The sequence below is a fragment of the Hyla sarda genome, chromosome 2 (genome assembly GCF_029499605.1).
Source record: "Hyla sarda isolate aHylSar1 chromosome 2, aHylSar1.hap1, whole genome shotgun sequence".
In the NCBI taxonomy this organism is placed as follows: domain Eukaryota; kingdom Metazoa; phylum Chordata; class Amphibia; order Anura; family Hylidae; genus Hyla; species Hyla sarda.
Genome location: NC_079190.1, coordinates 28802364 through 28815840, shown reverse-complemented (window position 1 = coordinate 28815840; position 13477 = coordinate 28802364). Strand labels below are relative to the sequence as shown.

The window sequence follows — 13477 nt, the reverse complement described above, 5'->3', positions numbered from 1 at the left end:
AAATGCAGGAACTCAGTTTTCACGTGTTCCTGCAGAACTTCCCCCCTTCAACTAGTCGTTCTTCCGGAACCCATAATAATCCCCTGTTATTACTGAAGGATCCAGAAATTGCTGCAACGAGATATTATTACTAGGAAAGGAAGAGTTTTCTTCATGAGAAAACCCCTTTAAGTTTTGTTGGAAATTAAACAGTAAATTGCAAAGCTATCCTTGGAGTTTGCAGTTGGCCTTGGTAATAAGGAAGACATATTGTTTGCAGAGCCATATTATGACTGATCAGTGGTCTCAAACTGTGGCCCTCCATATGTTGCAAAACTTCAACTCCCAGCATGCCCGGACAGCCAACGGCTGTCCGGGCATGCTGGGAGTTGAAGTTTTGCAACATCTAGAGGGCCACAGTTTGGGACCACTGACCTAGATTGACCTTTACCAGATGGCACTGCATTTTTAGTGTCATGATAATACAGTAGATCTAATAAGCATCCCCACAATGGTGGATATCGTATAGAGCTCGACCAAATCATCCAACCAATGTCAAGAACATCCTCAATAGGCCGGTAAAATCTTTTTAGCCAAACCCGTCAATATAATATAAAGGAACCAACTGAGCGTGGTACAAAGGTCAAGGTGAAAGACAAGTAAGAAGCTACAACATTCATGAAGCTTATCACATATTGGTCAAGAATATTACATAGACCGGGCATGCTGGGAGTCGAAGTTTCTGCAACATCTGGAGGGCCACGGTTTGAGACCACTGACATAGACTAATAGACTATTTCTGCCAAACTCACAAATACATGCAAGCGTGCATGTGTTTTGTAAAGGGCAAATGATCTTCATTCTTAAAGGGGTACTCTGCCCTTAGACATTTTGACCCCTATCCACGCCTAGTGGCGGGACCCCCACGATCTCCACTGCGGCACCCCAGACATTCAGTGCACGGAGCGAACTTCGCTCTGTGTCGGATGACTGGCCTTGCGGGGCGGAGGCTCGTGAAGTCATGGCCATGCCTCCTCAATGCAAGTCTATTGGAGGGGACGTGACGGCCATCATGCCCCCTCCCATAGACTTGCATTGAGGGGGCATGGCCATGACGTCACGTGCGGGGCGCGGCTGTGACGTCACGAACCTCCGGAGCTACACCCAATGCTCTAAACGAACGCTGGTTGCAGCAGGGATCCCCAGTGTCGGGACCCCCGCGATCAGACATCTTATTCCCTATCCAAAGGATAAGATGAGAAGATGTCAGGGAGTGGAGTACCCCTTTAACAAAGGATTAGGCGTGTTGGAATCCAACTTCCTGATCTTTGTGGGTGTCTCCTGCATGGCTGCCTGGCAGTCTCAGGGAAGGTAGTGTGTTGACCCCAACACAAAATGGCGGCAGACATGCCCCCTCCATGTATTGTTTGGCTATCTCCGGTTCTCCCAAAGAGATACATGGAGGGGGTGTGTAGGCCCACGCTTTATGCAGGGGTTGAAATGCTCAGTTTCTGTGGACTGCTAAGGGGGCCACGTGGAAGAACGCAGAGGGTCCCAGCAGTCAGATCACATCACATGATCAAAGAATCTTCCATTACATAAGAATGTTGTATTACATTGGCAGAACGTGGCTGTAGTCTTCAAGGGACAATCCCACCCTTGTTCCAAGCTACTCAATTGCATAAAGCTAAGGGTGTAGTATTAGACACAAGCCACGGAAAAAGACTACTGATGGATTCTGAAGAAAGCAGCCACTTGTTTTTTTATCTACTACATTTCTTTTTTCTTTATGGCCATCAGTAGTGACACCATGGCCAGGTAAGGTTAGGATGGCACAAGGACATGGCTTTATTTTCCATGGCGGTGAGCCAAACTGGGGAAATCCAACATGAGGATCAGAAGTGGTTTAGGACATTTTTGTAAAACCAATAGGCCTTTGTATGGATATAACATATTCGCATGTATTGATTGATATAACATATTCCTATGTGAAGAGAACAAGGTTTGTACTTTTTGACTTTTCTTTTTTATTACATTTCTTTAGAGAAAAAACTAGGGCTCGTGTTGAAACCCAATTTTTTTTATGCCTTTTTGATGGTCTTGTCCATATACCCTTTAGGTTTATGTTTAAGGGTTTTTGGAAGAAGAGAAGACCTTGTTTTCCAGGCCCTTTTAATAATGAAATTAAAGGGAACCTGTCATCATTTTTATGTGGCCTCAACCACGAGTCACGGGGCAGTTCCTTCATCCATCCATCCTCACAAGCCTTGAATGGGAAGGCTAGTGGGGCGGAGAGAAGCCACTAGGGACCTCCCCAATAATCTGTGGTTCAGGCCACATAAAAATGATGACAAGCTCCCTTTAAAGGGGTACTCCACTGGTCAGCATTCAGAACTAAACGTTCCGAACGCTGTTTTTGCTGAGGGGGTCAGTCACGCCCCGTGATGTCGTGGTGACGCTCCCTCACTGCAAGTCTATGGAAGGGGGTGTGACGCCCCCTCCCATAGACTTGCATTGAGGGAACGTGTCCATGATGGCACGAGGGGCGCGGCCGACCCCCACAGTGCGAAAACGGCGTTCGAAACATTTACCCTTGAGGTATTCCAGTACTTCTATAAACGTAGAAATCATGTGGACAACATTTTTCACAATATCCATTTACAGTTTCTCTCTTTAATCTTTTATATTTTTTCCACCAAACCTGCCTTTCCTATTTGCTATTGCGAAAATACTGCACGGACAAAAGGGACCCTATTCTATCAATCTCCAATATACATAATACTGCTGATGTTCTTCGAAAAACACAGTTTTATTGCTTACATAGGTTCAATAAAATGACCAATTTGCTACGTAAGAGGGGCTAAGATAGTCCGTAAAACCGGTTGGGTGTGTGTAGGGTCTGGAGTGTTGGATGCAAATTATAAAGATGGATCTGGAAGGAAAAACAGCCATTATGGACAAGGCACGCACATCGGTTAAACACTTGTATGGCTAATTCAGATTATATACATCCCGTCATTACTCATATCCATTAATCCCAGTTTTTGGAACTTTTTTGTGCTATTTCAGTAAACTTTCATTTCACGTATGTAAACAGCCCCGATGCTTACCCATCCCCCCCCCTCCTCTCCATAGTAAACATAATAAAGTGTACTTGTCACATATACACAATGGACACTTTGCATGGGTAAATCTAATAACACAAGCCATAAAGTAATGTAAAATATTCCCTAGTCTGATATCTAGAACGTCCTACAGCCTTAGACCTGAAGAGATAAAGGCCTTGCCCTTGGGATGTGCACTTTTCTGAGCAGATCTTTTTGGGCATGGGTCAATTTGGAAGGGTTTGGATGTTTTGAGTGGCGTTTTCAATGAATTAAAATGGGACCCAATTTTAAGGGTAGTGTTGAAGTAGGATGGGGTTACTGTGGATCTGGATTTATATGAGGACTTGCACTTCAAGGACAGATTTCTATTTGTAGATCAAGGACATTTGGGCTAATTTGGATTTTTCGGGTGACATTTTCGATGAAATTAGAATGGGGCCTATTTTTGAAGGTGCTGAACTAGGATGGGTCTACTTTGGTTCTTCGAATATGGATTTCTTTTGGGAGATCAATGGCACTTCAGGAGGGTTTGGATGGAGCTTGAATCATTTTAGGATGAAGGTTGTGCCAAATTAGTATAGGGATTAATTCACTTTGGGTCTGTCTTATTGAGGTACAACTTGTAGAAGAGGTGCAGTCTGAGGATGGGGCTTGCTGGGCATGTGCCCTGGAAGGAAAGTTCATGGTAAGAGCAGAAGAGACTGCGCCACCTAAAAGCCAATTGGATGCAATGGAGTTATTCGCTGGGATAACCCAACCTTAGTGAAGGTCACGTTTTTAGGATAAAATACCCCAGCACCTTCTAGATCGAAGAATATTTATACATAATTTATTGGGTCAAAATATTGCCATGTATTTACAAGTGCCAAAGAAAGGGCTCCACTAGGTTGTACAGCCTTGGCTAGGGTATTTAGATGATGGGCTTGGACAATCACCTGGAGATTTTAGGAAGGTCCAGCTACAACCCACAAAAATAACCTTCATACTGTTGGTCATGATTCAGAGATGCCACCGGCTGTGTTCACCTGGCGGTCAGTACTGCCCATTGGCTAATTCCACTCTGTATTATAGACCAGCACACTTTCTGCTCTCCAGAAGGACTTCAGATACAGATATCGAATTTACTGTATGTATTGGTGTTGACCTAGTTGAACAGTCGGCATCCTATCTTATGAGATGAGATTTCTAAAACTTTACCATTCAAAATGCAATTTTTTTTAAAGGGGTACTCCGCTGCTCAGTGTTTGGAACAAACAGTTCCGAACGCTGGAGCTGGCATCGGGAGCTTGTGATGTCATAGCCCCGCCCCCTCATAAGATCACGCCCTGCCCCCTCAGTGCAAGTCTATGGGAGGGGGCGTGACATCACGAGCTTCCGGAAACAGTTTGTTCTAAACGCTGAGCAGTGGAGTACCCCTTTAAGTATTAAAACACTGTGCATACTTTTGGCAATAAATATATAAGCAACATGTTAGAAGGATTGTCTATTTAATTTTGCAACATATCACCGACATACTGTACTATCAAAGCCATTGGAGTTCCATAGTTTGCATTCGGTACTAAAAAATAAGTCCACGACCAATGCCACAACTTCTTGGTATATGTATCCCTAGAGGCTAGTCATGAATGGCTATACATACAGATATTTATATATATGTATAAAAAAAATGAAGTTTGTCACACTTGAGTTTGATGTTGGGTTTCCATGTAAGGAATGTGGGAGTGATCGATTCGAAAGTCATCTAAACTTTCATAGTCACTTATGGCCACTTCTGTATCTTCCAGTCCACAGCTAGCCGACACGTCCGAAGAAGAAGCACCTACTGAATTGTGCAAGGATAAAGAAATGTTATCTGTGCTTGTCTTATCCACCATTTGGCTTGGAGCAGGCACAAAAGTACTAAATGAGTGTCCGGGCTGAGAGCCAGAAGTCTCTATCTCGCTCGAGAGGTGATGGGGAGGGAGGTATTGGCTCGGATGAAATTGTGGGCGCCGGCTGCAGTCGGGACTGAGTGTGCTGATCACAGATCTCGGCTGTACCTTAGGAAGGGTATCATAATGTTCTTGAAAGTCCTCCGGTAGAGGAGGTGGAAGCTGATCTTGACTTAAATAATCTTCATGATGGGGAGGTGGATAGTCACTGTCAATGTCGTAACCTCCCAGGTAGTAATCTGTCTCCAGTTCTCTGGTGCTACCATGGTGGGCTGATGACCCATCAGCCGTTTCATAGTTTGTTGGGACCTCCTCAATGTCGGACAGGTGGGTACTCGGCATCCAATCTGAAGTGTCCCAGTGGTACGCTGTGGAGATATAAGCATCAACAGTTAATACGAGTTCTATAAGAACTTTATGGAAAGTTGCATGCTCCGGTTAATGGAGTGGTCAGTCATGCGCACGCATTGAGTCTTCTTCTCGTACGTTTGTGTCCAAGCTTGTGACATAAAAGCAATTTGCGTAGGGTAGTGAAAGGTTATAATACAACTTGAGCAGTCAATCAAACACAATTGTAATATAGTTGGATTAGGAAACATGTTACCAGCATGCTGGAGGGGTTGGGGTAAATGTTGGGTGTTCACGAGCAGGCAGGACAAGGAGGAAAAGCTTGCAAAAAGTTCACAATAAAATGTTATGGGCACAAGACGTGTTAAGAAAGGCAACCGAATTTGGGTTACAAAATGTCACCTCTGTTGTAATTCTGCCCTTGGTCCAATATCGGAGCTGTTTGGTTTGAGGGAAAAAAGAATATAACTTACAACTCACAATACTAATACAATACAGTAAGTCATCATCAAGAACTGAGCGTTCACTATGGCCCAGATTTATCAAACTGTGCGAGAGAAAAAGTGGAGGGATTTTCACACAGCAACCAATCACAGCTCAGCTTACAAGCTGAGGTAAAGTGAAAGCTGAGCTGTGATTGGTCGCTGTGGGAGAATCACTCCACCCTTTTCTCTCACACAGTTTGATAAATCTGAGCCTATGTGTTTGGTATTAATATTATAATAGTACTGGTTCAGCTCTGAGCACCACTGAGCATTTACCTTACTGATCGCTATATTGTGTTTTGCTCTATTCACATCTAAAGCCGCACTAAAAAAAAACATATTATTCATAGCCCCAACTACCCATCTCCAACAGCCCCCTAGAGATTCACTATCTATATACTCTATTTATAGCATCTGTTCTAGTGGTCTTCAAACTGTTGACCTCCAGCTGTTGCAAAACTACGACTCCCAGCATAGAACCTTGCCTGGCAAAATGGCAGATCTCTTAAGTGAGAATCAGTACTCCTTGAGCAAATATAAAAGATGTACAAAATGCAAATTATCTATCTATCTCTCTATGTATCTCATATCTATCTATCTATCTCTATGTATCTCGTATCTATCTATCTATCTCTCTATGTATCTCGTATCTATCTATCTATCTCATAGCTATCTATCTCATATATATCTCATATCTATCTATCTATCTATCTATCTATATCATGTCTATCTATCTCATATCTATCTATCTATCTATCTATCTATCTATCTATCAATCTATCTCATATCTATCTATCTATCTATCCCATATCTATCTCATATCTATCTATCTATCTATCTATCTATCTCATATCTATCTATCCATCTCATATCTATCTATATCATATCTCTCTATCTCATATCTATCTATCTATCTATCTATCCCATATCTATCTCATATCTATCTATCTCATATCTATCTATCTATCTATCTATCTATCAATCTATCTCATATCTATCTATCTATCTATCTATCTCATATCTATCTATCTATCTATCATCTATCTATCTCATATATATATATATATATCAATCTATCTATCTATCTCATATCTATCTATCTATCTATCCCATATCTATCTCATATCTATCTATCTCATATCTGTCTATCTATCTCATATCTATCTATCGCATATCTATCTATCTCATATCTATCTATCCATCTATCTATCTATCATCTATCTCATATCTATCTCATATCTATCTATCTCATATCTATCTAATATCTATCTCATATCTATTTATCTATCTCATATCTATCTATCTATCTCATATCTATCTAATATCTATCTATCTCATATCTATCTATCTATCTATCTATCTATCTCATATCTATCTATCTCATATCAATCTAATATCTATCTATCTCATATCTATCTATCTATTTATCTATCTCATATCCATCTGTCTCATATCTATCAATCTCATATCTATCTATCTATCTAGAAAAGTAAAGATGATGCAGCACTCCACAATTATGCATAAGGTGGTATTTATTCCAGCATGTGCAAAGACAACGTTTCACCAGTCTTGAGAAAGCCAGTGAGAGACTGGTGAAACGTTGTCTTTGCACATGCTGGAATAAATACCACCTTATGCATAATTGTGGAGTGCTGCATCATCTTTACTTTTCTGGATTGAGGAACCAGTGGACCCAGGTTCCAGGAATGCGGGCACCCCATCTTCTTTTTCATTTTCTTCTCCTACTCTGGACGACTGAGGTGCTGCCTTTATCTTTTTGCTATCTATCTATCTATCTATCTATCTATCTATCTAGCTCATATCTATCTATTTATCTAGCAACAGAAGAATGCAGCAGCACACTGCCAGCACAAGGATATAGGTGAAATATGAATATGCAGTTAAAACATGGAGAGCTATACAGCTATGGTGTAATAGATGCAAATGTGAAACTATGAAATAGTGAGGCACTTAGCTCGCAAATTTGTCTCCGCCGGCGGTCAAATAGCTTATCTATCTATCTCATATCTATCTATCATCTATCTATCTATCTCATATCTATCTATCTATCTCATATCTATCTACCTATCTATCTCATATCTATCTATCTATCTCATATCTATCTACCTATCTATCTCATATCTATCTATCTATCTATCTATCTCATATCTATCTACCTATCTATCTCATATCTATCTATCATCTATCTATCTATCTATCTATCTATCTATCTATCTATCTATCTATCTCATATCTATCTATCTATCTCATATCTATCTATCTATCTCATATCTATCTCATATCTATCTATTTATCTATCTATCTCATATCTATCTATCATCTATCTATCTCATATCTATCTATCTATCTATCTATCTATCTCATATCTATCTATCTATCTATCTATCTCATATCTATCTATCTATCATCTATCTATCTATCTCATATCTATTTATCTATCTATCTCATATCTATCTAAATAAAATAAAATACTAGCAGTCAATATTTAAGAAAAATTACATTTCATATATGATGCAGTTTGCAGAAAAAGTGTAAATACCTTCAGTTTCAACATTATCAACAACATTGTTGACTAGATGAATGACAGTCACTATGGAAGCTTGTGGGGGGAAGAAAACACAACACGGGAAGGGAAAAAAGGGAGACAACAGAAAGGTTAGTATACAAGGCACAAACATTGTTATCAATCACCACATGGCACCAACACTTACAAGTCATGGTTAGGAATTACGGACGGTAGTATCATTGAGGGTTATCAGACTGAGCTGACGGCCTTGGACCCACCAGAGAACTTTCCGTCTATACAGAACATGTGCAAATCCTTTAAGGTTTTTTTAGGATCATCGTATACCCAATAGACCCTAGTAACAAGTGATTGGCTCCAAAGTAACCTCCCAGTTTTGTTGTCTTTTGGTCAACCTTTTCAGACCATTATTGTACTACAGTCAGGGCCTCCTGGGGATCTTCTGGTCTTCAAGTTGGCCAGTCCGACCCTGCACCGGAGCAGACGTGACCAAACTTCTTCACTATGGAAGCCTGAGTTAATCTGGCAGGGTACGGGGACAGGATCACACGATGTCCGGCATTAAAGGGGTACTCCACTGCTCAGCATTTGGAACAAACTGTTCCAAACGCTGGAGTAGGCGCCGGGAGCTTGTGATGTCATAGTCCCGCCCCCCCATTATGTCACACCCCGCCCCCTCAATGCAAGTCTATGGGAGGGGGCGTGGCAGCCGTCACGCCCCCTCCCATAGACTTGCATTGAGGGGGCGGAGTGTAATGTCATGGGGGGGCGGGGCTATGACATCACAAGCTCCTGGTGCCAGCTCCAGCGTTCGGAACAGTTTGTTCCAAATGCTGAGCAGTGGAGTACCCCTTTAATCACTGAATCTGAAAGCGGGAAAATACTGGTGCCGCTCCTTTAGGGGAGTGATCAGGACCTCCGCAGAGTGATTATGAGGTCCTGATCAGCTAACATGACGGCTGTAGGGTCCTCACATGCCTCTGTGCCATCCGATCCTCTGTCTGCTTCTAAAGTGTTGTTTGGCAGGCAGGAGCAGCAGAGCATCAATAACACTGATCAGTGCTGTGCCTATGGCACAGCATTGTTAAAGCGTTACTTTGGTGGAAAACATTTTTTTATTTAAATCAACTGGTGCCAGAAAGATAAACAATATTAATCCTTCCAGTACTTATAAGCTGATGTATACTACAGAGGAAGTTGTATATAATTTCTTTTCAGTCTGACCACAGTGATCTCTGCTGACACCTCTGTACATGTCAGGAACTGTCCAGAACAGGAGTAAATCCCCATAGCAAACCTCTCTGCTAAAAAAAATATATATTTTTTTTCCTCTCGACTACCCCTTTAAGTGTATAAAATTGAAAGATTACAGGTAATACTCTCTTTTGGGGACTAAAAATAGTTTAAAAAAAAAAAACTTACTAACTGAGAATAAGCTCCTCCTCTTATAAAAGTTTGAATCCCCCCACCCCCTTTTCCCATTTCTGAAATAAAATAATACAAACAAAAATAAACAAATATATCCAGTGTCACCGTGAGCGTAAATGTCCGAAATATAAAAATATAATAGTGATACACTGCACGGTGAATGGTATAAATATAAAAATAACATAAAAAAATACAAAGTTCCGAATTGTTGATTTTTGTTTACTTTATGTACCAGAATTATTTTTATAAAAAATGATTAAAATGGGACCGTTAAAAACTACAGATCATATTGCTAAAAATGAGCCCTCATACAGCCCCGTATATGGATAAATAAGTGTTATAGGGGGTCAGAAGAATTTTCTTACTAACATTTTTTTTTTTACAAAAAGTTGTAATATTTTAAAAGCAGTAAAATAAACCAAATCCTATCATTGTAATCGTATGGAATTACAGAATAAAGATAAAATGTCATTTTAATCATAAAGGGGGAGATTTATCAAAACCTGTGCAAAGGAAAAGTTGCCCAGTTGCCCATAGCAACCAATCAGATCACTACTTTCATTTTTCACAGGCCTTGTTAAAAATGAAAGAAGTAATCTGATTGGTTGCTATGGGCAACTGGGCAACTTTACCTCTGCACAGGTTTTGATAAATCTCCCCCAAAGTGCACTGCGTAGAAGCAAAACCTCAAAAAATTTGCAAAATTGTGGGTTTTTATCGATTTCACCCCACAATTAATTTTTTTGGGCCTTGCATAGGTTTTTTTTGGGGGGTAAAATGTGATTCAATGACACAGTACAGTTGGCCCCACATGGGTCTGTAGGTGAAAATTGAGTTATGGCTCTTAGAAAGTGAGGAGGAAAAAAATCTATTGTAAAAAAAAGGAAAAACTGTGGCATCATTAAGGGGTTAAAGGGGTACTCCGCCCCTAGACATCTTATCCCCTATCCGAAGGACACTTCATAGAAGACCTACAAAATCTACAAATGACATTGTATATTTCCCCTCGGCAGGGTGATTTCTGACTGACTTAAAGGGGTACTCCAATGAAAAAACAATTTTAATAAATCAACTGGTGCCAGAAAGTTAAACAGATTTGTAAATTACTTCTATTTAAAAAAATCTTAATCCTTCAAGTACTTATCAGCTGCCGTATGTTCCAGAGGAAGTTCTTTTTCTTTTTGAATTTCCTTTCTGTCTGACCACAGTGCTCTCTGCTGACACCTCTGTCCCTTTTAGGAACTGTCCAGAGCAGGAGAGGTTTTCTATGGGGATTTGCTTCTACTCTGGACAGTTCCTAAAATGGACAGAGGTGTCAGCAGAGAAAGGAAATTCAAAAAGAAAAGAACTTCCTCTGGAACATACGACAGCTGATAAGTACTGGAAGGATTAAGATTTTTAAATAGAAGTCATTAACAAATCTGTTTAACTTTCTGGCACCAGTTGATTTATATATAAAAAAAAATGTTTTCCAGTGGAGTACCCCTTTAATGGATATGATGATTTGTTTCAGAGAGGATCATGGAAACAATAATATTGCTAAAAATAAAAAAAAAGGTTATTTTATAACTACATCTAATGCCGGAGTCATTTGCTCTGGAACATTCTAATGGCTGCCATTAACTCTGAGAGAGAAAGAGAGAAGAGAGAAGATCACTTAAAGGGTTATACCTGAGTCAGTGTGTATCATGAGCCGCCACTGGGGTCTATCCAGCCATAGTTTATTTCTTCAGAGGCCCATATGGCTACACAGCCTCAGCAATACACTGATCTGCCATAACATTAACCCCTTAAGGACCCGGGCTTTTTCCGTTTTTTCATTTTCAATTTTTCCTCCTTAACTTTAAAAAATCATAACTCTTTAAAATTTTCACCTAAAATTCTATTTGATGGCATATTTTTTGCATCGCTTATTCTACTTTGTAATGACATCAGTCATTTTACCCAAAAATCTACGGTGATACGGGAAAAAAAATCAATGTGCGACAAAATTGATGAAAAAACAATATTTTGTACGTTTTGGGGGGCTTCCGTTTTCACGCAGTACATTTTTCAGAAAAAGTGACACCTTATCTTTATTCTGTAGGTCCATACGGTTAAAATGATACCCTACTTATATAGGTTTGATTTTGTATCACTTCAGAAAAAAATCATGAATACATGCAGGAAAATTTATACGTTTAAAATGGTCATCTTCAGACCCCTATAACTTTTTTATTTTTCTGTGTTCAGGGCACTATGAGGGCTCATTTTATGCGCCGTGATCTGAAGTTTTTAGCGGTACCATTTTTGTCCTGATAAGACTTTTTTTATCACTTTTTATTCACTTTTTTGTGGTATAAAAAGTGATCAAAAATGCGCTATTTTGGACTTTGGAATTTTTTTGCGCGTACGCCATTGAACATGTGGTTTAAAACGCGGTATATTTTCATAATTCGGACATTTCCGCACGCGGCGATACCACATATGTTTATTTTTATTTTTATTTACACTGTGTTTTTTTTATTCTTGGAAATTCCGGGTGATTCAAACTTTTATTAGGAGAAGGGATAATTGAAAGGGTTAATGATTTTTTTACACTTTTCTTATGCAATATTATAGCTCCTATAGGGGGGGCTATAACATTGCATGTACTGATCTTTAACACTGATTGATCCATCTCCATAGGAATGGATCAATCAGTGTTTTCGGCGATTGAATGCTCAAGCCTGGATCTCAGGCTTGAAGCATTCAATCGGCGATCGGACAGCGCAGGAAGGAAGGTAAGAGACCTCCTCCTGTGCTACAGCTGTTCGGGATGCCGCGATTATACCGCGGCGATCCCGAACAGCTCCCTGAGCTAACCGGCACTTTTTACTTTCACTTTTAGCCGCGTGGCTCAGCTTTGAGCGCGCGGCTAAAGGGTTACTAGCGTGCGGCACCGCGATCAGTGCCGCGCGCTATTAGAGGCTGGTCCCGGCTTCACTATGACGCCGGGCCCGCCGCGATATCATGCGGGGTCACCGTGTGACCCCGCGTTATATCACAGGACCGGGACCCAGGACGTACTCATACGTCCTGGGTCCTTCAGAGGTTAAAGGGGTTATGCAGGAATAGAAAAACAGAGCTAATTTCTTTCAAAAACCGCTCCCCGTCTGTCTCCAGGTTGGGTGTGGTTCTGCAGCTCAGTTCCATTGAAGTGAATGGAGCCACGTTGTAATACCACACTCAACCTGGAGACAGATGTGGAGCTGCTTTTTTGCAAGAAATTAGCTTTGATTTTCTATTCCTGGATAACCCCTTTAAAACCACCCACCTAATACTGTGTAAGTTGCCCTCATTCTTACAAAGTAGCCCTTATATAAACAACAATTAACCCCTAAGGGTTATTAAAACCCTTGTGTTCCTCACAGCCACAAATCAGATTAAACTTAAATGGGCACTGTCAGAATCAAAAACTTTTTATATCTTGTAAATCTTGGCAAAACATTCACATGTCTTATATACTTCATAAAAAATGGCTTTCTATTGAAATGATGGCTTTTAAGAAAATTAAAAAACAGACCACTAGGGGTCGCCATACTATCCGGAACATAATCCTGTCCGGCTGCAGCATCATATTTGTCCCAGCTGAAGCCCAAGTTTGGACAAAGTCCAGGAAGTTAGGGCGGGACT

The 13477-nt window shown here is 40.5% G+C and overlaps 1 protein-coding gene across 6 annotated transcripts in view; it reads right to left on the bottom strand.

The window, feature by feature from the left end:
* Nucleotides 1–384: 384 nt before the first annotated feature.
* Nucleotides 385–13477, bottom strand: part of FAT3 (FAT atypical cadherin 3) — a 671890-nt gene continuing 658797 nt past the window's right edge. For 3 of the 6 annotated variants that reach the window (XM_056561437.1, XM_056561434.1, XM_056561438.1), the window contains 3 exons: nt 8411–8470; nt 5768–5803; nt 385–5385 (listed from right to left, as the gene is read on the bottom strand). In XM_056561437.1, the coding sequence (XP_056417412.1) occupies nt 4763–5385; nt 5768–5803; nt 8411–8470 (719 nt within the window). In that variant the 3' untranslated portion in view covers nt 385–4762. The remainder of the gene's footprint in view (nt 5386–5767; nt 5804–8410; nt 8471–13477) is intronic. The other 3 variants (XM_056561439.1, XM_056561440.1, XM_056561436.1) reach the window with 2 other exon arrangements.